General features: G+C 37.8%; 1 protein-coding gene across 17 annotated transcripts in view; it reads right to left on the reverse strand.

Moving 5' to 3' along the window:
* Nucleotides 1–387: 387 nt before the first annotated feature.
* The window catches only part of PARD3 (par-3 family cell polarity regulator), a 461106-nt gene continuing 437057 nt past the window's right edge, over nt 388–24436 (reverse strand). For 16 of the 17 annotated variants that reach the window (XM_041122444.1, XM_030008342.2, XM_030008341.2 and 13 more), the window contains 3 exons: nt 15757–15877; nt 5974–6101; nt 388–2500 (listed from right to left, as the gene is read on the reverse strand). In XM_041122444.1, coding sequence (XP_040978378.1) covers nt 2107–2500; nt 5974–6101; nt 15757–15877 — 643 coding nt within the window. In that variant the 3' untranslated portion in view covers nt 388–2106. Of the gene's footprint in view, nt 2501–5973; nt 6102–15756; nt 15878–24436 lie in introns of those variants that run through there. The other variant, XR_003922618.1, reaches the window with a different exon arrangement.

A 24436-nucleotide genomic window follows, 5' to 3' on the forward strand; every position in this document is an offset into this window, starting at 1 on the left:
CCCGGATTTGGCCAGAGCACAGCGGGTGCCTTCTGACAGTGCTCTCCTCAGGGAGAGGACTCCCCGCTACAGCACGAAAGATTTTTGCCACAGAGGTTAGTCTTAAGAATGCACCTTTTCAATGTCACAGGTATGGCCTAAAATAACACAAGACGTTAAAGTGAGCGGTTTTTTTCCCTCTGAGAATAGTCTTCAGGTGTTCAGCTGGGCTGTAAATCTTTTTTTTTTTTTTTTTTTTTTTTTTTTTTTGCTGATGTTTATAAGTGCTCACAGAAAGACACACGCAAACCATTAGGAATACGATAAAATAACATCTGTTAAATATTTTTTTAACTCAATGTCTGCAGCAGTTCTCACAAGGGTCTACAGGTAATACCAAGACGAGGATGGAAACAGCCTTTTATTCTAAATTTCATCTGTACACGGAAAGCCGTTTTACACAGGTTTGTAAATTCTGCGTAAAAGAGCTATTGTCATCCAATGTCACTGTGCTTACACTAATAACAACTTTTAAACATGGAGTACATTATTAACAACAAAAACCGTTAACAAACAGGCATAAAAGACACGATATGTGTGCTGATATTTCACATATATTCTAGAAACAAGTTGGCGCAAAAATAAAATGTGCCAGTAAAAAAAAATAGGCGTTTTTTTAAATCACGCAATACATGATTTTCTTTCTTGCTTTCTCTCTTTCCTTTTTGTACACAATATGCTGAGATCCATTCTCAAGCCTTTTCACATCAGGATTTGCAGGCACTTCAGCAACCCAGATATATTTTTTACAATAGATGAAGTTCAGACCGACAAACATAAAAACAGCTGCTGCAAAAGAAATTCTTGTATCCCATATGCACATTCAAATATTACTCACTGCAAGAGCAATCTTTTTTGCTTTAGTTATTTTTGGATACTGACATGTTTTCAGGATGATGTGTAACAGTTTGTCTCCACTTATATCTCATTCATATACTTAAAGGTTTATTTTTAATGTAGCATCACGATGCAACAATACAGTATACGGAAGCACAAGGCAATTCTCCACAAAGCTTCACAAACTGTAAAAAGAAGAAATTGTTTTCTTTTCAGTTTTTTGATCCAAAGAAAAACTTTGATTTCTTCTGCTCTTGCTTTAAGCTACCTCCAAAATTTGCCCAAAGACAACTGTGTATCAGATGACCATGGGATGATACCCTCCCTAGTTCTCTTCCTAGGCACAAGTGTCATATGACCAAATTCATTTAGAAGTAAAGCAAAGCAGAACTCAGTTGTATGTTTGTTCATAATTTCCCATCTTTAATAAAGAAGTAAAATATACTTATCAAGGGCTTGGCTGTGACTATAAATAGTCTCTCTCCAGTTATTTCATTTGTAATGGACTGTGTATTAAGATTATAAGGCAACTGTAACAGGATTCTCAGGATAAGCGAAAGCTTAATATTGTTTTCCTCATGAGTCAGGATAAAGGCTTTTTTAATAAGCTCCGAGTGGGGAGAGAGTGAGACAAAAAGAGTGCGTATGTGCATAATAGGAGAAGGATAGTTTTTCAGCATACAGACACTTAAATATTGATCAACGAAGACTGGTAATGACTCCACCATAAAACATCTTAGAACTGCGACTGCGATCCAGAGCAGAGCTAAGCCTTATTCACTCAAGAGTGATATGTAACCCTCCTCCTGACCCGAGAGAAATAAAAAAGGACATGTTAATGCTTCCTTCAACCTCAAATTCATTAATTTTATGCCACAAAGCTGCATGTTGGTGTAATAAGTCACTGCAAAGTAAAACACATTACAACAAATCCTAGTAATAAGCCATTGACAACTACTGGACTGGGCTACGGGACTCGGTATGCAGGGGCGGCGTTGCTTGCTTCCGCTATGATTGTCCAATGGTGGAACATCCTTCCATGAATTCAACACTTGAGACAGAACGGCAAAGACATAAGGCCCACCGACGCTTTGCCCGTAATTTTAAAGGCACTGAAACAGACAACGGATATATTCCTTAGTACCATCAGTTTAAAAAGTTTTCAAAATATAAGTCTTTATATGAAAATGTTCCTTATTGCATGATAGGTTGATCTTCATTTTCTTCACCTCAAGAATAAAATGGTCTTCCCTTTTCTGGTGTTTGCAATCTGTTCAGCCTCGCTACCTGTGATGGTGAAGGCGGTACATCTTGCCTGAAAGGACCTTTAGGAGGGGTATAATTAGGGTCCTGAATTTTCTTATAAGAGTCATAGTTGCTAGGCCCTTCAGAAGAAGTTTTTTTTTTCAGTTGTTGTTCTTTCCGCCTCTGCTCTTGACGGAGCAGTTCTTGTGTTTCTAGCATTACCCTGGCATTGAAGCCGTGTCCCCCCATATAGCCATTCCTTGATCCCTGGTAGCTGGAATATCTGGGATTTTCCTTCGCAGTCTGGAACCCTTCTCCAGGGGAATAGCTCTGCTCCCAGGAGTCTTGAGATACAGAACTGGCATTTTTTCTGCTTTGCCTGGAAAGAAAAATGGAAGAGGCTTTTAAGATAAATATTCTGGTTCCCCTTCTACTATTATTGAAAAGAGTCCCTGGAAAGAAGGGTGCTTCTGCAATGCCATCAGGTTTCCCCCAACTATAGCATTCTCCAGAAGTCACGTTCTCTTCTGCCCCGAAGAGGCATCTTGCCTCTTTAGCTGGGAGAACATTCTCTACAGAGTTGAACTATATTTCTAGGCCTCTCCATGAGGAATATGCTGTGAAAACCCATCCAGTGCTACAACTACCATCATGTTCTCAAGACAAAAGTGCTACTACAGTTCTGTTGCAGACTAGGAAAGACCATGCACATTGCTGTGCTTCCTAAGACACCAGATAACAGCCAGCAGTTGTAAAGTCACTCATGAAAGATTTGAATCTAGACTCACACTTGATTAAAAATGCAACAGGCAGATCTTTAAAACACTTGCTCTAACAGTGCACAAGTCAGAAGATAAAGCTCATTATTGATAGGTAGTTACACAGATGAGAGTTTCTTCCTCCCACTTCCATAACTAAGGAATTTTGTGCTATCAGGACTGTTTCTCAGTTTGCTATAGCTTTCATAAAAGAAAAGGCAGAGATAACCTTTTTGCTCGTTTTTTGGCTCCAGGGCATAGGTAATTAAATCAAATACATCTAGGAATTACAAATTCTTATATCTTTTCACAATAAATCATCACATTATTTTGAAGACAGATTATGGTTTTGAAATAGCTTTAATTTACTATCAAGCTGCTAGATGCTTTTATGAATTTAAAATAAGATTGGTGATGATAAAGTAAAACAATTTTGTGCTGCAGCAAAAGAGATACCCACTTTGAGATTAAAATTAGTGTATGAGAATCAAGCAGTAAAAATATATTGTGACATTAATCATTAAGAAAATAATTTAGTTGTTTATATATGGCATGGTTTTTCATGTCAACACACATGACTCGATGTGGCCTCATCCAATGCATATGCAGTGGAGAAACAGCAAACCCAGAAAATTTTTCTACCGTTAGTAAAAGTAAAAGGTCTCCTAATGTTTTTGCAATCTTTCTTCCACATGTACAATTTGAAAATGACCATATCCACCTTATTTCATAATAGATTTTGAGAGCTCTGGATGAAAATTGTTATTCAGGATGAATGTAAATTATTACAACATAAATTACAACATAATGTGAATTCTTATGCAAATTTTTATAGCTATTCCTGGTATTCACATATCCAACTATAACAAAGAAACAATGTTTCATGAGCCATGTTTTATCAGTTCCTGGAACAAGAGCAAATTGAACGAACCTCTGTAGGCTACGAAACTGTCCGGTTTCTGATCTAGAGCAAGATAAATTTTAAGTGCTAGAAAATTAACTTGGAGTTAAACATTGCTTTTACAGTTTCACATGGGACAAAAGGATGACTAGTTGAACTGATTTAATTTACTGACTGTTTTTTGGTACTTGTTCAAAATTAGTTGGCCCACTTTCCTTGTCTTTCTGGGAAGATCCTTTAAAATTGACTCAAGAGTTTATTTGCCTTCAGTACTAATGATTTGAATGTACAAAGGGAAAAAAAGGAGGCTCCTAGAGACTATACAAGATGAAAAGCAACAAAGCTCAAGAAAAGCAACAAAGCTCAAGAATGAAGCCAGTGCACACACTTTAATCATTACAAAGCCACGGTTGTAACATTAAGCTTGGGATCTGAGTTTCAGAGTAACAGTAAGATTTCTTTAAAGATCAATCACAGAGTTACGAACAGTTTGTAAAGTTAGAGAACTGGATGCCCCAGCTTGTTATAGGAGTATTGTGGTATTTACAGCACTCAACTTTAGCCCAAGGTCCTAAAATTTGGTCTGCTCTTAGCACAGCTCAAATACCCAGAGTGCATGAAATTATCGTTAATTACTCAGTAACATGCATTGCTAGCTTGCTAGTCATTTCTCATGTTGAAAACCACATTGAGTGAAGTTCTCAGTCACTATTTTCAAAACAAGCATTTCTATGACCCAAAGCATTATTTTCCAAATTTCTTGTAGATTAATTATCTCCTTACAGTTACTCATTTCTGCCACTGGAACTGCATTGCAACTGACTTCCAACTTTTAAATGCTGCCAGTGATTGAGCAGAAGAGAGGAAGCGAGTTTTAAGAATCATAGTTTTAAAACTAAAAATAAACCCCCAACTTAAAAGCGACACTAGCATCTGTGCTCTTCCACTCAATCGGTGTGTTACTGGGGCTAGCAAAACTGAAAGAGAATTTCTCAGGAAAAACAAGATGGCATTAATAGGTGTCATCACCGCAGAAGGAAGGTAGAGATAAGAAGTAAAAGGAATATAAAGATTTCAAAATAACAAACTAACAATCTAAGAAAACACAGTAACTTTTCATTTTCCTTTTCCACCTTCTAAACTTAACAGAAAAATTCTACACTGAAAGCTGTTATAGCATGCGAAATCTGAGAGATATGTTTTATTTTCAAAGATGTTGGTAGGATAAAAGTTCATGATTAGATAACTTTGATTATGAAGCTTCAATTTGTCTCCAAAAGAAGAGTTATGATACACTTGGTAAAACACATGTTGTCACAAAAAATTTTTTTCCAAACCATTTCCACATGGGGCACAAAAAACAATATGACCTTGTTGGAAGGGAATTTGACACCAACCTCCATTGTGAAGGACTCTCCATTCAACCATTCCCACTGATATTTGAAAAGGCAAAGACTATTTGCATAATGCTTAACTATGATAGTTAAATTACAGTACAACTTGGGTAAACTTTTAATAATTCTTAAAGCTAAATATCAAGTAAAAGAGATTTTGCCCAAACAGCTCATTTTAAAACTTCTAAGATTTTTTAAAAATACAGTTTTGTTTAGACAAAAAGTGTATTAATTTTCAGCATTCCATTGGTAATGACCCAGTAACTTAGAAGAAATGTATATACTGGAAACTTGAAGGCCCTTGATTTTTTGGATGGAGTTTCTCAGTTCCATATTCTTTTGTTTGAGGTTTTGAGATTATTTTTGTCCTTTTAATTTTTCCTCTGTATTAGCATCACAAAGATAGAATTTCTACCCAGTAAGGAATTAGGCAACAGAAAAAACATCATCTGACATGTCAAAAGGGGACAACCCATGTCATGCTCAGGAGACTTTTGTAATTGCAGAAAATTAAACTGGATGGTGTCCCACAAAGAATAGCTTTGTTTTAATGTCTCAATTCTGTTGGGTGCTGAGTGTCATCAAATCCCACTGAAACCAGCTCTGAAGTAATTCTCCTAAAATAAACAGCTACCACATGCTCTCACTTAAGAAATTTCATGCCTCTTCCACACTGAATACATTCCACCTTATATCAATGCTAAACAAAAGTGTCTGCACTAAGTACAACATTTTCCTTCCACAAATGAAATTAGCTCCAGGCTCATATACACTGAATAGCTTCAGACAGTTACCATACCTGGGTAATGAGCTGTACTGCCGCTGAGCTTGTTGGAAACTCTCTCTTTCTTCTTGCCGTTGCCGCTGCATTTGAACCTCTACTGATACTGAGTGTCTGCCACTCTGTGAGTACGTCTTGGTGCTTGGCTACAAAATGAAAATGAAACTGTCTTAAACAAAGCAGAAAAATACCCACAAAAGAGCTATCATTTAAATTGCTACTGTACACCTACAGTCATATTTGTTTCAACACGCAGTTCAAGTAGCTCCTTCATAATAATTAGGTTATTTTCTGATCTGTAACAGTGGCCTGTGCTACAGATTCTGTTTCTGACCTACCATTTCTGAGATGCATCAGGAAAATATTGGTCCAGAATGGGTTATGCTTTTATAGTAACACTGAAATTTAAATTAAGTCAGTGGAACAGATCTTCAGACACTGTAAGTTAGCCTAACCATGGTAATGCTAAGTTTTACACCCCACTGAGGATCTGAGGGAGGAGGGAGCACAGCAGCTCTTTCGAACCTCACCAGTACACTCAAGTGATGCTCTTCCTTATTAGACCCATCCTATTTTGCTGTTGGTCCAGACATGCACCACTTGCTTTTCTGAGAGACAGGGAAACATCTTCTGGTTCGATATGATCAAGTAGATAAATTTAGCAAGTCTTTTATGGACAATGGGGAATCCTGTATCTCTGAGAAGGATTTTAGATAACATCTTAACAAGGTGACAATTTGAAACTTTGAGGCCAATACTGAGGGCTGGTGAAAATGGATGGCCCTTCTGGGAATACAGAGCATTACTGGTGAAGATGTGGGAGAATGGCTGGATTCCAACTTTGGATTATGAAAAACATTACTTTTGTAGAGATACCACTTTTCATTTTATGTTACTAGTTTCTTCAGATTTTGTGATTTCCAGCTGCAAAATAGGGTGCCACAAAAGTCAAAGAATGTTATGGGCTTTTCTTGTTGTTTTAATAATAAGGTTTCACCTAACAAAGAAACAAAGCATTATTTTATCTATCTCCTTAAAATTACCAGTTCTATTCAAAACACGTAAGTCTAATCACTGGTAGGTTAGGGAGCACAACCACTTGTCTGAGCCTGGGACTGAAACAGCTTGTCTCAGACTTGCTTTTGTTAAAGCACTTTGTGCCTTTTTATCTGTGCCTTCCCTCAAAAAAAACATCTCTTGTTTTTTGCCATTATAATTTCTGCCGCAGAAAGGTATTATAATGGCTCACAAATATCTGCAAGATAAAAGGCTTTTCAAAAGTTTCCTACACTGAAGACAAGTTTTAGAAACTAGAAAGTTGTCATTTGTGATGTAAACTTCTCCTTTGTCTTACTATATAGTCAAGTACCTGCATGTAGCCAGAAACACAACAAATCTGAAACAGGTGTACAACTTTTAGAAACTTCATTTTCAATAACAACACACTTCAGACAGAAAGAGATCAGTCTTGGCTCAGAATTCAACAGGTACAATTTGGTGAACAACTGCCTTTCCCATTATGAGAAGATTACTGTGCAAAAGAATCAGAATGTGAAAGCATAGACTATGAGTAACGGAGAACTTATTTAAGAGAATCCTTAACGCAACATTGATGTCTACTTCAGAATAGATTTACTCTGTAAAAACCTTGGTAAAACAGTATTTCTAATGAAAAATGCTTTAGGAATGGTATGATGAAGCAACAAGTTGAGAAAACAGGATCGTGTGTCAGCCTTGTGGGAAATTTTCTTAGAGATGAATAAGCTGTACATATGTATGTCCAAACCAACAAGTCCCATGGAGATTTCCTACTATATTAAATAAGGGCAACACATACAGAGCAGCGTTTCAGTTATTGCATATGTCAACATTTCTAACTTTCTTGACTTTATTGAGAGTCTTCTGACATTTGGTATTTTATTGAAGGGCTCAGCTTATGGAAGCAAGTGATTATCTGAAAATCACAAGATTTATTTGTGAATTCTCTCCAGTGTGGTTATAAGCAGCTTACAGAGAACCAGAGGGAAACTCAGAAGTTCCCATCTCAACTTCTCCATAAGGAATAAAAAAATTTAAACTAAGATTTTAGAGCCAATCTCCTCATTTCATGAGTTCCACTTTAACAATGTTGGAAAGCTTGCAGCTACGTTATGTCATATGTGAGAAAGTAGTTATCACAGATAAGACATGACATCAGAATTGCTTCTCTTTATTTGAAAACACAGTTTTGCTTTTTTCAGTTCACTGTAAATATAACAGATTAAAGGATTTTTCAGAACAGGAATGGTTAAATTACCAAACAGGTGGAGCTAGAAGGAATGGTTAAATTACCAAACAGGTGGAGCTAGAATTGAGCTGCTGCTCAATTTTGGTTTATACAAGACACTAAAATGCATCATCTAGAAAGTGTAAATCCAAGTACATACACACACACGTGCAGAGAGCTGAAGTTACCACAAAAGCCTTTAATAAAGCAACAGAGGCTTTGAAAGCCCTAATGGACTACGAATGGACTAAGATCAAAATGTAACTTCAGAGATTTTTTTTTTAATGCATACAGGAACCAATGGTTAAATAGAGGCAGGGGCTATCACGCCTGTCTGCCTGCTGTAGCGCATGCCCAGAATGATTGGATCTGAGGAGTCAGGTCTGGATTCTCCGCAGTTCACAAAGAATTTCATCTAATGGACAGCATTTATAATTTGATGAGTCTAAAGGCAAACATCTAACATCCATTATCTGATTTTCTGAAGGTATGAATACCTGCATGCCCTGTTAAACTAAGTGGATTTGCAATACTTAACTAATCTGAAAAGGATACTTATTTAGAGTCCTGTCTGCATGTTGTTCACATCTACAATAAGCTGTTGATATAATCGAATCTGCTATCTGATTTCAAGCATCCAAAGATATGGCAATGAGACATAAAAATACTCCCTCTGTATGTAATCACATATTCCATAACATAACATATATACACAGAGACAGGTACATTCAACCATCTTATTAATGAAAAGGCCTTTCTTTCAAATTTTTTCATTAAAAACCTCAGTGAAACCATAGTGAATGCCCTTGATATATGGTTGTGATGATATAAAGACTTAACATATTCCTTTTTGGATCCTTAACTTGTTCAGAAAAATGCAAATCTCCATACAGTGACTTATCTTTTCAATATTCTTTCAATTATAGTGTCTAAACCAAAAATATTTATATCATAAGTAACCTTAGTCTTCAAAAGCTAATTGGTAATTTTGTCTCAATCCCCAAAGTATACTTTTATATATATATATATATTTATATAAAATATATACACCAACATACATCTATATACATGCATACCCCATTTATATCAGCACAAAATGGAGGTAATTAAAAAAAAAACAGTTGAACTATTTTCACATCTTTCAACAGCAACAAAAAAACATGTATAAGGAATACACATAACACAGGAATTTTAACACTGATATCAACGCAAGGCTAAGAAGTACAATTATAACGACCTGAAATCATCCAACAAACCTGGCAACAGCTTGGTCTTCACAGTACAGATTGATAAGAACCCTGGCCTTGTTTGCAATGAGATGTATGACAAGCACTGACCTTTTAAATCAGGATGCGGTCAAGGCCACAACAACAACCAAGGCTGCATTATACAAATAAATGTATGTTCATGTCTTCCACAATACATTTAAGTGGCAATGATAGTTATTGCATTCAGCGTTGTTAAACAGTACTCAGCATGTAAAATTGGGCTTTAAGATACATGAAATTACACAGCTCTCTTCTCAAAGAGGCATTAATTTAAAACCAGGGCTGCAAAGATTTCTCACTTTATGCAAACACCATTTTTTCATTTCACAGAGAATGTACCCCCATGGCTCCTGTTGCACTGACCACTATCAGCAGCAAAGGGCAGCATATTTTCAGGATAAAGGTCCCTCCTCTCTTTCCTTGCTATAAAGCAATGGCTGCCCAGTTTCTTTCCCTGCAGGGCGGCATTTCTGCCCACGGAGGGTAGCTCTGCAGAGTGGCAGCATGGATCCTCCAGGACTGGCACAGATCAAAGCTGCCACAGAATTACAGAGGGGAGATCACGGGGGCGATCCAGGGCACTGGGTTTTCAGGGAGATCCGATCAGTTCAGGTGACAGGAGATCCACCAGTTGAGGTGACACACCTATCTGACAGCCCACTGCCATAGGGAGAAGCTGGGAGAAATGCTTACTCAGACTGATAGAACTCCTTTGTGTTGATAAAGAAGCAGTTAATAGGGAGATTACTAAAGGAACAAGTCCCTTAGTATTTTTCCAGTCATTAAAAAAGGTCATTATTTAATATTAAAATAAACGTGCTGGGTTTTTTTCCAGATTAAGCTCTGTGTTTAACCAAGAAGTTTCAAGTTCACCTAGGAAGTTGGTAGACACAAGGCCCCCCAAAAGTCTGTGGTTCTTATAGTTCAGCACTAATTAGAAATAGATAAGATTAAATGACCTTGCCTGCATTATGTGTAAATGTACTTTGCACAGATGACAGACAATCCAGTAACTGTGTATATAAAAATTCAGAATGATAAAAAACATTCAGTTCTTCTGGGAGATGTCCTTGATAACTATTTTTACTTCCATCTTTTTGTTTATGTTGCTATGGTAAACAGAACATATAGCAATATTTCTCTTAAAAATTGCCAACAGGTGTGTGTATTAATTCAGACACCATATAACAAGAAATTCCCATCCCTTTGTGTATCTTTCTATGGTGTATATGTAGGAAGCTGAATGGTGTGGTACATGATAAAGATTTCCATTCTGCGTATAGCAGCAGCAGAAAGAAAATCTTCATATGGTGGAAACAAACCACTTAGCCCTGAAGTTCTGCCTGGGGTATTTACATGCACTGTATGCCTGTGAGCTATAAATATGTTTATTTACAAGCCAAGATTATTTCATTTCTTTTTAAAATCTTCTATCTTCATTTTCTGTTTCACATAAATTAGTAGATTGAAACTAGTGGGGGAAAAAAGTTTAAAATATAAAATTTTAAAGTCAGAGCCTGAATCTTGGCAAGAAAATTGCTGGTATTTCACGAAATCCTTTGCAGATTTGACACAGAATGGATATTAACTACACAGCTGAAGCGAAACTACCTGTGTAGAGGGTGCCCTGTGTAATTTTGGTTTCCTCTCTGAAACAGATTGGGGTAGGAGAAACGGCAATTTAGCTCCTAAGATATTCTTTGTCTACTGCATTAGATATTGCCTAATATCTTGAATAAAATACCCTGAAAGAGACTCTTGAAATGGATTCATAAGAGAAACAATTGATATATTCCTTTTCTTTCTCATTAATGTGTTGAGTAATTCTACATAATTTACAGCCTGAGATAAACTTTATAATGTTTGTTTTGAATATAGTCTATTATTATTTTTTCATGTAAAATTAATATGCTATAGTCAAAGTTACAACAATAAAAATCAGGCTTCTTTTTTAGAGAAAGAATTTTAGTTTATTTAGAATTCATATTGGCTTTGACTAGGTCAAGGACTTGAATACAGGGATAAGAAATGAGTACCATAAACAGATAAAAAAGAATTTTTTTTTCTTGAAATCTGTCTTAGAGAAAAGAAGATCTACGCACCAACAAACAGCAGAAAAACAAAGCATGGTCCCTAAATTTTCTGAGCATTTATCTATCAGGCCACACCTAAGTCTATTATTAGGACTTCTGGAGTCTTTCCTCTATGAAAATCATGCAATTATTTACCTTTCACAAATTTGTACACGTAATTAAAGCTATACTCAGACGAATCAGGTAGTATATTTATTTTGACCAAGTTAGTTGTTCTCTTTAGAAAAAAAAGTCTTTTTATTTGACTCTTAAATATTTAAAGTAGAGTTTGCTCAGCTGCTCTCTCGATGCCAATTTTCACCCACCATCCAAACAGATCCAGGATGACTGGAGACGAATGTATTGGTGAATGGAATTTGCCACTTTCCATTTTTAGCACTGCTTTTTTAATTAAAGATGAAGAAATAAGCCACCACGTTTTGTTCCTCCTGCATCTTTGTGGGGTTTTTTGATCGTTCGTATGCTTCTACAAACAGGACTGGCAAGCAGTTGTAGTGTTTTCAATGGATTTAATATGCTCTTTTTTTTTTAATTGGATTGTTCACTCCCATGACATTTAGGGTTACAGCGCTGCGTTTTTGTTATTGAAGGTGAGGCTCTGTTAATTAAGATGTGACTAGGCAAAAATACAAGATATAGAACAAAATACAACCAAAACCCCCCAAGCCCCAGGAGTGGTGCAAGGAAGGATAAACCTCAGCAGACCCAATTCTACCCAGAAAAGAACAAAAACCAGAGGCTCAACTTTGGTACCAAACAGAAAAATCAGCCCCCAAAGAATCCTGCATTGGTATAAAAATGTCATAGCAACAGCAAGGGCCTTAAATATTAGCAGACATACTGTGATTCCATGCAATTCTACATGCCCAGATACACACTTCTGCAAACTCTGACTGGAATTAACACCAGCAGGATTAAAATGGATTAATCACATTTTATGTTATTTTTCTTTTTTTTTTTTCCTGTGTAACTTCAGGCATACAGTATTGCCCTTGAAACCTTCTTGCACCTTGTTTTTTGAAACATAGAAAATAAAAAAGCCATGAAAGAGAAAAAAATATCAGGAAGCCTGAGAAAGTTATCTTAAAGTAAACAAATGCAAAAACCTTTTCATAAAGCTTTGACTCAGTTGCAGAACCAGTGGATTTTAGAGATGCCTCAATGTTGCGACAGTTAGTCAGTTATTAAAACTTAACAGTATATCATTCAAATGGCCTTGAGCAGAAATGTTACGCTGCTTAATAGATGGTGTCATCTCATTCCAGCGCTATCACTTTTTGTGTCTGTTAAGCTGCCTGCTGCTGTATGAACACTCATAGACAGTCCAGTATTTTGTTCACTGGCAGGGCAGACACAGCCAGGCAAAAAGTCCAGCTCTGTGGCATTGCTCATCTGCAGAGAAATAACCTTCACCTGATGGGCACAGCCAGAAAGCGATGGGGTCAGGTGCCGGTCTCTCTGCCACAGGCATCGCTCAGAGCCAGCATGATGTAGTGCTCCGTGGTACGGGGATCTGCCTCCAACCTGTGGAGGAGACCTTCGACGGTATTTGTCACAGGTAACTGGACTCCTGCGTCACAGGCCATTAATAGTCCGGGATGGATTGGAGTTGGTGATGTTCACATTTTGATAATATATTAGCGGGTTTCTGAGCTATTGAGCTCCTCTGAATATCCTCAGAGCTGCCAGATTTCCATCAGTATCCATTACTTACATTGCAAACTTTGTGTTCATTTACACTTCCTTAAAGTAACCAATAGTCCCACATCACATCAGCACTTTGTTCCCTATCCTCAACCCTCCCATCAGCTTGTTAATGAGAAATGCAAACTACTTATCACCTCATGGCACACGCTTCTCCGTGGATGGGTTTTCCCTCTCTTTCTATCCAAACCAGGTCAGAGTTGGCTGCTGTCATGTGGCTCAGAGGCTTCTCTGGATGCAAAGCCTTTTGTTTATGTAGGCTGCACAACCCATCTCCCTCAGGTGAAAAGACGCTTTTCAACAACGGTCCATGTACCGGTGCACTTTTCACTGCTGTGGCTTGTAACCAACAGCTTACAGATGGAGAAGACTGAAAAGATGTTGATGAATGTATCTAAGTGTTTTCCTGCACACGTATTATAAACCACTTTTGCATTTTTTTGTGTCACTGGTATTTAATAATACATCTGGATCTGTTTTGAGAGGGTGTCTTAATAAAGTCCATCATTTCAGGCTAATAAGTTAAAGTAATACACACTCCTTAAGAGAGGGTTATGGCTCCTTAACACTGAAATGACTGTGAACTGCTGAAACAGATGAGATCATTGCTTTATCCTTTCCAAGCATTGTGATCTTGAAAGGCTAGAGAACATGATGGGAAAAAAAAATTATAATTCAAAAATACTCTGGGCCAATTTTTTTGAAGTACTTATCTAAAATAAAACATTTGGTCACCTACGTATTTAACAACAGAGCAGCTCCTACAAAAGCAACAATAAGCTTCAGAATTAATATTAATACATTAAGCTGAATTAGTCACTTTGAGCTCATTTGCATGATCTGTAGAAGGGGAGTAAACATAGAGATCCCATTTGTTTAAATAAGAGAAAAAGGAAAGGTCAGTGTTCTGACCCACAATTTAGGAAATTATTCCATTCCTAAGGTAATCAGCCTGTCATCCAAATAATTCCCTCCTCGCTCATTACAAGAAACTATAATAAAAGCCAAGTTGCCTGTCTAAAGTTGCTATGGCATTTAGATATACAACAATTTGGCCCATGACCTTCAGTAGTTAAGTTCCCAAGTCTTCAAGAGTGCAAGTTTTTCTCATACACGGTTTTCCCAAGAATGCTGCTCAAATCTCTCGTTTGGAGACCAAACAGCAGTTGATATGCATAATGGAAAGTACCTCCTACACCCAGCCCCCTTTCACCCCAAACCTGCTACACTATAACTGTGATAAGCCATCACATTATCTTCACCACATCAAATTGAAAACATCTGGTCATAAAAAAAAGTTTATTTTATTTATTCAATTGCAGAGAAGGTTAGAGGTTTTCTAACATGGGAAAAGAGAAGCCTGTATACTGATACAGTATGTTAAGCAGTGGTAGGTCATTTAGGGATACATTTACCTTTGTTCCTCTCCATGCTGCATGTCAAAAATACCACAGGTTCAAATTGGTGAGTTTAAGATGGACAAGGACACAAAGACTCAACAAAATTCAAAAAATCTATATCCACCACAATAGGCAAACAAAGATGACGTACGCATTATGATGTTACCTAGGTTGGTCTCAGTGACTTCATACACACAGATGTGGATCTTTGGCTATTTCCACCTTGGTCTCGTGTGCATCGTAATGCTAAGTAACAATAACCCATCACCTACACCCACTTCAGAGGAAGCTGTGGGAGATTCTACTGCTGTCATCATACAGCTCCCGCTTTTTTGGGAATGCAAGCAAATTTTTCACTGTCTTTATTGTGGAATTTTAAACAAAAATACAATAAAATACTTGTCCCATATTTAAAGGATCCTAATTTAGGATACGTAATTGATTAAAAAGCAACACTGATTCATTCAATTATGTTAAACAAGATAAGCACATGGATTTACATAATTGTATCACATCGTTAGATCAGATTGAACAGGATTTAAACGATCAATTAGGACGTATATCTCAAGACAGAACTGCCTCGGCGAATATAAGTGGCAAAGGGGTACTATTGTGAAGCATGCTATTATGCATATCCCTCCTTTTTTACTGTGAAAATACATAGCTCTTCCTCTTAAGGGAAAGAACTAATCACAGTGATACTGCTTCAGAGAAAATACCATTTAGAAGTTTACATGTTATCTCCAAGTTATTTATCGTTAGTATGTGTTTTATTCTGATTTTCCAAGAAAATTTCAGAATAATTGATATTGCCTTTGAAGCAAAAAAATCCAAGTAGTTACTCACAGAGTCAAGGTCTAAACACAGAGTAAATAATGCTATATGCACACAGGAGAGATGGCTGAAGTTTAAAAGTGAAATAAACATCAATGAACCAAAAATGGGGATAACAGGAAGGGCACGAGCGTGGAGGCAGAGGACCCCGCGTCCCTGTCGCTCTGCTCCCGACCGGCCTGGGGACAGCGGGACTCAGCCAGCCTTTCCAGGTTTGACAGGCTCCATACACTTACCCACGGCTGCTCAAAACTGTAAGTACGTCTCCTGTCTTCCACGTCCTCATCTTGCTTTGCTTGCTGAAACTCTTGTCTCAAGCGCTGTATCCGGTCATGATTGTTAGGGGTTGATCTGTTGCTAAAAGAGGGAGGATGGAAATGATCAATATCCTTGGGAACTGCCATCTGTGACTGTAATTTCTTAGCACGGGACTGCTACTACAGTGCACGAGTACAGACTTAAAAATAATTTCCAAGCATTTAGTACAAAGATCTTTGGTTTTTTAAAGATGAATAATGCTGTTTGACTTATAAAGAAATTTCAGATGGTGTAAGGATAAGATGAATAAGGCTATTCCTAAAAATCATCAAAAGTTGCTGGCATCTTTTCAGTATATGTTACTCCTAGAAATGAAGAGGAATGGATGCGCTAGTGTCAGACTTAACATAGAGGGAAATTAAGAGAAAAGTCCTAATGATCTCTGCTACTGAATAAAGATGAAAGATACTTTCTCTCAATCAATAAACTGTAGTACTGTCAGATCTTTATTCACATCAAATTCATTACAATGTCTGAAGGCCCTACCTATATAATATTTGATTATTTTCCCCAATCAATAAGAGCCTGTCGTCCCTTAGTCCTGTTTTTAACAAGTCTTTTAAACTGATCAGCCTGAAAGCATTAAAAGGCTTGGAGGCCAGTAGAAAGCAATCCATTTGACAGTGCCATACACAGGAACACATTCAGGCAGCAGACTGGTGCTGGCTGATGCCCCGCAGACGCCGGTGGGCTGGGGAGGGCTCAGCCCTGGACGTGCCGCTACCTACCAGCACGCCCAGAACCTTGCATTCTTCAAAAGCATCCGTTTTTCCACAACGCCTGTTGCAGGTAATCTGCTCTCCATAGGGCAGATTTATGTGAAACCATAATGAAATATGCACAGGAATGGCTTATTTCACGGGGCAGAGGGAAAGTGGATATTTATTAATCTCGTTGGCGTTTTCCCAGCTGTGCGGCTCGTACCTGATCCCTACAACCCCCACCGCATTTCAAACATGTTAATGTGGGAATCACAGGAAGCCTGACAAACAAATATGTTATATCAAGACTAACCAGAAGCATTTTAATCTCTTCTTATGGCCTTCTTAAACCCTGCATTTCATTGTTTATTTCAAAAGAGCTGATGAGGAATGGTCAGCTATTACTTTGCTTCAAAAGAGAAATCTGCAGGGAGACAACGGAAAGCAATTCAATAGATTCCTGTTCTTGGATGCAGGGTACAATAAACATAGTGAATTTATATCCCATGTCTTCTCTCGTATGAAAAGGGACGATTCTGGAGCCCATTTGTGACTGTTTTCCATGTCTTTCGGGACTGGTAGGTGCAGTGGATTGGAGGCTGTAGGTGTTTGAGACGTTACCTCCCACTCTTTTCAGTGCCATTAAATGGAGCTTATCAGTGCTTGGTTGGCCAAAAAGAAAAAATAGCACGGTTCTAGCAAAGGCTAATTTTTTAAGAGGTTTGGGGTTTTCTTCCTTTTCTTTGAGACCAAAGGCAAAGAAAAGGAAGGAATTTAGGGAAGTCTTTGATTTTTTTTTGCAAATGGGAGCTTTAAGAAATGCTTTATTTGTAGGGCAGGTCAACTTCTATGTGCAAATTGCCATTTTGAAAAGTACAATTAAAAGAAAGTTTTATTTAGAACAGGTGGAAATGAAATATTGTGGCATTTTCAAAATTTCCACTTCATTGTAGGTGTGTTGCTAATTCTATTTCCTTAATTCAACTTAATTTGTGAAACAGCTTATCTCCATTTGCAGTTTTATGTTATGTAAATTTATTCCTTATTGTCTAATTCTGCCCAGCTTTACTATACAACCACTTGTTTTTTCCCATGTATTGCTATACACTGCACATTTTAAATGCAATCAGCACAATCCAGTACAAGACATACAAAATACTTTTAAACGGTCTGTTGATTTTTAAAACTGGTATTGTTAATCTGACAAACAAGTAGTCCAATACTTTCTACACAGACAATGTTCTGTAAGATAAATTGCACTTAAATGTAGCAAAATACTTTAAGTATTAGTATATCAGGTATAAGAACATATGCTTGAAAGAGAAATGTCATTGAACTTTGGTGCAAAATTACTAGGAAAGTGCCATTATGTAAACACCTTGAAGTACTCAAGATGATCAGTAAATAATCAGCCTTCATTAATCAAGGTTGTTTCAAGTTCTAAGGGATCACAGTGCAAAAGTGACACTGGAGCAGTTATCCAATGGCAAAGAAAAACAGAAGGTAAACCCCAGAAGTACTGAACTAAACCCTGTAAGGAACAGACATACTCTACTAGCCCCAAAATGGGCTACTGGAGGGATTATTACAGATCCGAGGACTTCTGCACATTTTGTGATTGTTATTCCTTAAAACAATTACATCAACAGAGCAAGCAAATGCCTAGTGTCCATGCCATGAAGTCAAAATGTACGTCTCCTCCCAAACAGCAAATGCATGAATTTGACACCCTTTACACTGCAGAGATGGAACAACAAGGACAAAGAGGATCCTGGGATTTACGATGAACTTGTCTCCAGACCTAGGAAGAACTTATTCTAATGACAAAAAAAAAAAAAAAAAAAAAAAAAAAAAAGTCAAGCTGATTTAAGAAAAGTTATTCAAAGTTATTAAAAGGTTTGATAATGGGAGAAAAGATAAATCTTTTAACAATATTTCTATTTTATCTGAAAAGCAAGGGACATGACCCAAATTTAGAAAATTGCAAAAGAAGTGAATTATAAAAAAGGACTATTTCATATAAAAGAAAGAGCTAAATTAAAAGACAAAACCACTTCTGTATCTACTCAAATTTCTTTGTGCTCAAAAAGTCTGTGAGGCACAGAAAGTGAGGTCAAGTCAGTGGTTTTATAATAATAAAAAAAATTAAACATTTTTATTTAGAAGAGGAGAAGGGAAAAGGTAGGCAGCTAAAGAGGGACTAAGATACTTTTAAGAAGATTATTTGAGGGCTTAGACTGTATCTCACATTGGCTTCCTTTCGTTTCCATTTTCTTCTCAACCTTGTTCTGATTCTCTAGGTTAAATTATTCAGCTGCCCTAACTTTTGCACCAGCAAAGGCTTGCACATCTCCATCCTGGCCTGTCATGCTGTCTCCCATTTCTTTTCATGCCTCCCTTCATCCAGTTAATTTTACTATCAGTGCTTTTTCGCTATGTTTTTTATGTCTCCCACTGCACTCAGAGAACACTTGGTACACCCCCTTGATAACTCATTCAACTCCCAGCCAACAATTAATACTTCCAGAAGGAGGAAAAAGTAAAAATCATAATCACAATAAAAAACTGTCACGAATAAAATTTTGGAGTGCAAACCTAAAAGTGCAGCCCTAACTTTACTCCTTTTCAGGTCCTGAGATGTCCTATCTACAACTCTTTATGTAAGTCACATCATTATCCCTCGAGACAGCCCTAAACAAATTATATCCAGTGTGAGGAGGAGTCCTTAGCCAGTCTAAAGCAAAATGAATTTTGACTTATTGGATGAATTCATCCAAGAAAGGTAGGGTCATATCAACAGACAACTAGGATGCAGGGCTGCAGGTGTTCCTGCTGCTTAAATTCCCTTTTGACTTTTGCAGATGTATGGCGCAAGTCCTCAGAAGTTTAATTAAATGCACCATGTTTTGTTTGAGTTTTTCATTCAAATGAACTGAAAATCTGAAGGCAAATCACCTCCAAGAATTCAGGACCACAAGCGAAAAGGAAGGAGTCCAAAGTTTATTGAAGATTTGACCTATGCTAGTCTTAAACTTTTTAGCAAAACTGGAATTACAGCTTGCTACAGTAACCTCAGCTTGCCCAGACAGCCCTTCCCTATGCCTACTCAATAACAGGCTGGCTGTGAACTTAGGGAAGACAATTAGCACCTCCTAGCATCGGATGCAAGTGATGTTCTTCTTTCAAAGTGCTGTCATTATTAAGTGTTAAAAGAAATAAAGGAAAGGCTTTTAGGGCCAAAGCTAACTTGGGTTGCAGAGCCACTGGGCTTCCTTGTATCACATGTCTACTTGGCACCCCGTTGCCTTCCCTCTGCAGATGGCACATTTCACAATCAACTATTTTGTGAGCGCTGCTTTAAAACACACACCCGCCAGCATGGGCTAAAAATGCAACTGTAAGCAAGGCTTAGATAGGCCAGAGCTGTCACACATTTCCAGAAACAAGCAGCTGCAGCAATGACCATCAGAGTCTCAGATCATTAAGCAATGTCTCAGTGTGATGTCATGCACTGATGTACAGAGTTGTAATCCTTTCAAAACAGACAGATTTTCAGTGTGATAACGCAGATACAAACATGCTACTGAACAGGGATGACTAAAGCTTTGGAAAAAAAAAATTTATTGGCCTGAAAAAGCATGGAAAAGGGTCTTAACAACATCACCAGGCAGTTGCAACATGACTAGAATAACCAAAAGGTTAGTAAACAAACAGTGTTCTTTACACCTTGAAGTCTTTTAACACAGATTGGAGCTGCCAGGGACTCGCTGGCCTGACTGGCTGCTTAGATCTCTGGATAGCAGTTATAAAACACAGATGGGTTCTTATTTACTTCAAGCTGGCAAATAACTATCACCTATTTGTATAGAATAAATTCCTTTCCATTTGGACAGATTACTTGCGTCATATTTGAAATCAAGAGCTGAATTTTAATCTACCTGTGTCTACAGGTAGAGAGGAGCAGAAAAAGAGTTTATTTCCATCCCATTGCGGATTAACAATGTCCTCGCTCTGGTGGCCGTGCCTTAGTTGGCAGCACCCATCCTTGCCAAAGTTCAGAACTAGCTGCGTGTCTACAAAATCAGCCTATTTCTTCATGGCTTGAGCAGGATGAAAACAGCCCAACAGAAAGCAGAGTGTTTATAATCTAATAGAAAAGCTTCTGCTACATTTAATGAAACTTGAGCACCCTCTCGCCACGGTGCTTACTCCAAGCAGATGGATTTGTCTGTTTCGGATGGCCCTTGAGGGTGGATAAGCAGAAACTGTCAAGTTGTTGCAAAAAGCCACGGACGTAAAATAAAATGAAAGTATGCCCTTTACCAGGCTTAAAGTTAGCACCATACTCCAATGCACAGCCTGCTAGTCTGTTCACCTTAAACAGAATTGTTAATTGTCAGTGACACAGATGACTGTGCCCACACCCCGCCGGGTTGATGAGGGCTGAGCAGTGGCAGAGTTTGCACTGTCTCCTTCCTGCCACCAGTTTGCCAGAGGAGGTTGGTCTTTTCCAATTATTTTTTTCTGTGGTTTATTTTTTGACATCTAAATACCAGTCCTCGAGCTTACATTAGTGTAACCATTTTTGGCTGGTCCTCTCCTTCCAGTGTGCCCTACATACGGTCCTTCTCTGAGACACCATGGAATAGCTTTTCCGCAAACACATGGATAGTAACATATATAGACGCGGTACACAAACAGGAGCAACCACGGCCAGCGTCGTATAAAATTGCTGCTGCATGATTACAGAATTGCTATAGTCAGTCTGAGAAAAAAATCAGCTGAGCAAGAGATCAAATTTGTTAGACTACAAATGTACTTGTAACATGGTGCAGCTATAACCTGGAAGGAGGCATAGAAAGGTTTATCCTACACTGCTTTTGTTTTTCTTAAGTGTCAAAGAATTTATTGGGGATAAGGCATTAAAAGGTGGGGGAGGGGTGTAAAAAAAACCCCAAAATGTATCAATTACAAAACTGCAAATAAAAATAGCTTCTCTGCACAAGCTTCATTAAGTTTTATCAGCTAGTATCTTGGGGTTTTACACTCAAACCACAGGTCATAAATTCACAGTAAAACCCCCATATGTTCACCAAACACCTGAATTCAATTTCTCTTCTAGTTGTAAGAAACGGAATGCGCTGCTCAAATTAATTATGCATGCAAAGTTAGTTTCTAACAAGGGCAGCTTCTTGCATGCTGAAGGGTATACATCCTATCTGAATATTTTTCCCCCAGATCTCTTTCAATCTTGACTTATTTCTACTATTCACAAGGTTATAAAAATCCTTCTCTCTTGCCATTTCATATTTGCTAAATGACTACAGAGCATTATACATCCTTTAAAGTCTGCAGTTTCTAAAGGCAGCTAAATTCAGGGATTGGCTTAATGTGACAGGCAAGATCTAACATGTTACCTGTACACATACCTACACACTTCAGCATATTAATTCCATCAAAACAAGGACTTAAAACCTAGGATTTATGTCAATATATATGCATGTGAAATCAGCTCATCAGGAAGTTTTCTGTCATTTCCAGTTTACCTTCACAGTGGTAGTCATCAACTCCAATACCGCAAAGAAGTTATGCAAGTCCCCAAACGCACTCGCTTTCTTCAGTGAAAGAAATTAATTTCCAAATTTTGACATTGTGATTTGTTGATCATTTCACACCAATTTCAACAGAGTAAATCATTAAAAATCAGAAACATACATCTCTATTCTCTGGGTTAAAAAGGTAGTCTCAAATACTCTTAATTCGGCACTAGCTTCTGACGCCATGGCCATAAACAACATGGAGAGCTGGAGCTGATAGGGAGGTCACTTCACCACAACAGTCTCTTCAAACTCTCCAGACTAGATTTCACTTCGAGTCCCTCTGTGGCCCTTCTGTAGCAGGGCCATCATTTTACAACCAGTGAAATCTGAAGAATGCACCCAAGACCCTTTTTATTGCCACCATCACTCTTCCTTATTAGCCTGTCAGAGCCTGCACACCAGAGACAGAAATCCAGTCTTACTTTTCAGGGGAGTTCTACTAAAAAGAAAAGTCGAGATCTTAGGAGCTTGCTATAAACATCTGAAAACAGATACTCAGCTACTGGGTCATCATGCAGTCTAAGCCTTACTTTGGAGCTGTTAGATTTTGCAGGTATAAGCCAAGCCAATTTTCAGCCACACACAACTTGTTACAGCCATTGTCATAGGGTATTGCATTTTCCAAGTTAAAAAAAAGAAAAAAGAACCTAAAAGAAAATACATGACATCTAACTGTGAATTTCTTATGAAGGTGTTAAGGAAATGGCAGAAATACACATACAAAGATTTAATAAATCATGGAAAAAGAAAATAAAATTACTGGCAATCAAGCAAAGGAGAAATTTGCATTTTTGATCCTAAATGAAATACAAAATTACTTCAAAGGCAGGCAGGGAAAAGTGGGCTCTGACCTTCTAAGTATCTTCCTATCCTAACTGCAACAGACAATGACGGCTCCAGGGCTGTTAGGTCTGATGAACATCCACAATTAGGCATCACAGGCTATTTTGTGTCAACACTAGGAGGATAGCCTGGCACAGTAATACAAAGACATTTAACAAAGACCACAGAAAAGAAATCCTCTCCTGGACCTAGCTGGCCATTCCTGTGCCAGCAGAAGGGATCATCGGAGAGATCTCTAGTGGGCTTCAGGCCATGTCAGACCTTTGTCTCTGTTTAAGCTAATCCTGCTGCTTTCCTGGAAGCTATTTAGGGAGATCTCCCTCTGATCTCCTCTCTGGATGAGAGGTGGGGGCAGAAATCTTCAGCAGAGGGGCAGCAACAAGCAGCTAGGGAGCAGTCCCTTCCTAAAGCACCACAGCCATCTGCAAAAAGGAACATCTGTCCATAGCCAACACCACCTGTATAGCATGAATGTTGTTACATAGGTACAACCCAGCTCACTCTGGCACATCTTACACGACTCAGCTACTGCCATGTGGTGACACTATATTTTACAGTATAAAATCTGCTTCAGAGCCCAACTCTAGCCAACAGGACAGTGGAGAAAATCCCTGTGTCTTTTCATGGGAGGAATCTAGAGACATAAAAAAATAGAAGAAAAAAGATCCTGATTGTACCATTCGATTTGAAGGATTCATCAAAAGTGAGTAATATTTTATTCAAATAATGCACTATTACACTGTGTTTGCAAAAGGTAAAATTTAACTCTGTTTCATTGAAAAAAGAACTTCTTTAAAAGGTATTTAGGTCTTGCTTACTGCATTGACATAAGTTATACTGGAACCACCGAAAATATTTTATTTTGTTTTATTTCTCTTTAACGACAGGAAATACTTAGGAAATAGGTGTCAAGGTGTTGCAACTAACAAAACACAACAGAGCATTTTTGACTCTTGTGGACACTTGCCCTCACTAAAAATGACATCTTATTTTAAAGTAAGAATAAAACTACAGTATCAAGCAGTACATCACTAGACAAACAGTGAGATATAGACAAAGACATCTCTTTAAAATGCCCAAACATTTCAAAAGATAATACATTATGCAAATTTCACATGGCTTCCACAGTCCTTACCAGCCACTAACATAATATAGCATAATTATTTCTGTTCTTTGACAGAGGGGCTATTGCATTATAAATCTCCAAATAACATTTTGATTGATTTTATGTTATATCTTACTCTAACTATAGGCTAATTTCCAAGTGCAAAATGAGAATTTGCCCATTAAAAACAAACAAACAAAAGTGACTGGCCTAAGGATACCAAGGCTAGGTTAAAGCTTCACACGGTTTCCAAAACCTGAAACTGAGAGAGACTCCCTCTGCTAGAAGCATCAGTAGTAGTTCAGAAATTCTATATAAACCACAAAGAAATGTGGAATGATTGTTTTAT

Source organism: Aquila chrysaetos, chromosome 3 (genome assembly GCF_900496995.4).
Source record: "Aquila chrysaetos chrysaetos chromosome 3, bAquChr1.4, whole genome shotgun sequence".
Classification (NCBI taxonomy): Eukaryota; Metazoa; Chordata; class Aves; order Accipitriformes; family Accipitridae; genus Aquila; species Aquila chrysaetos.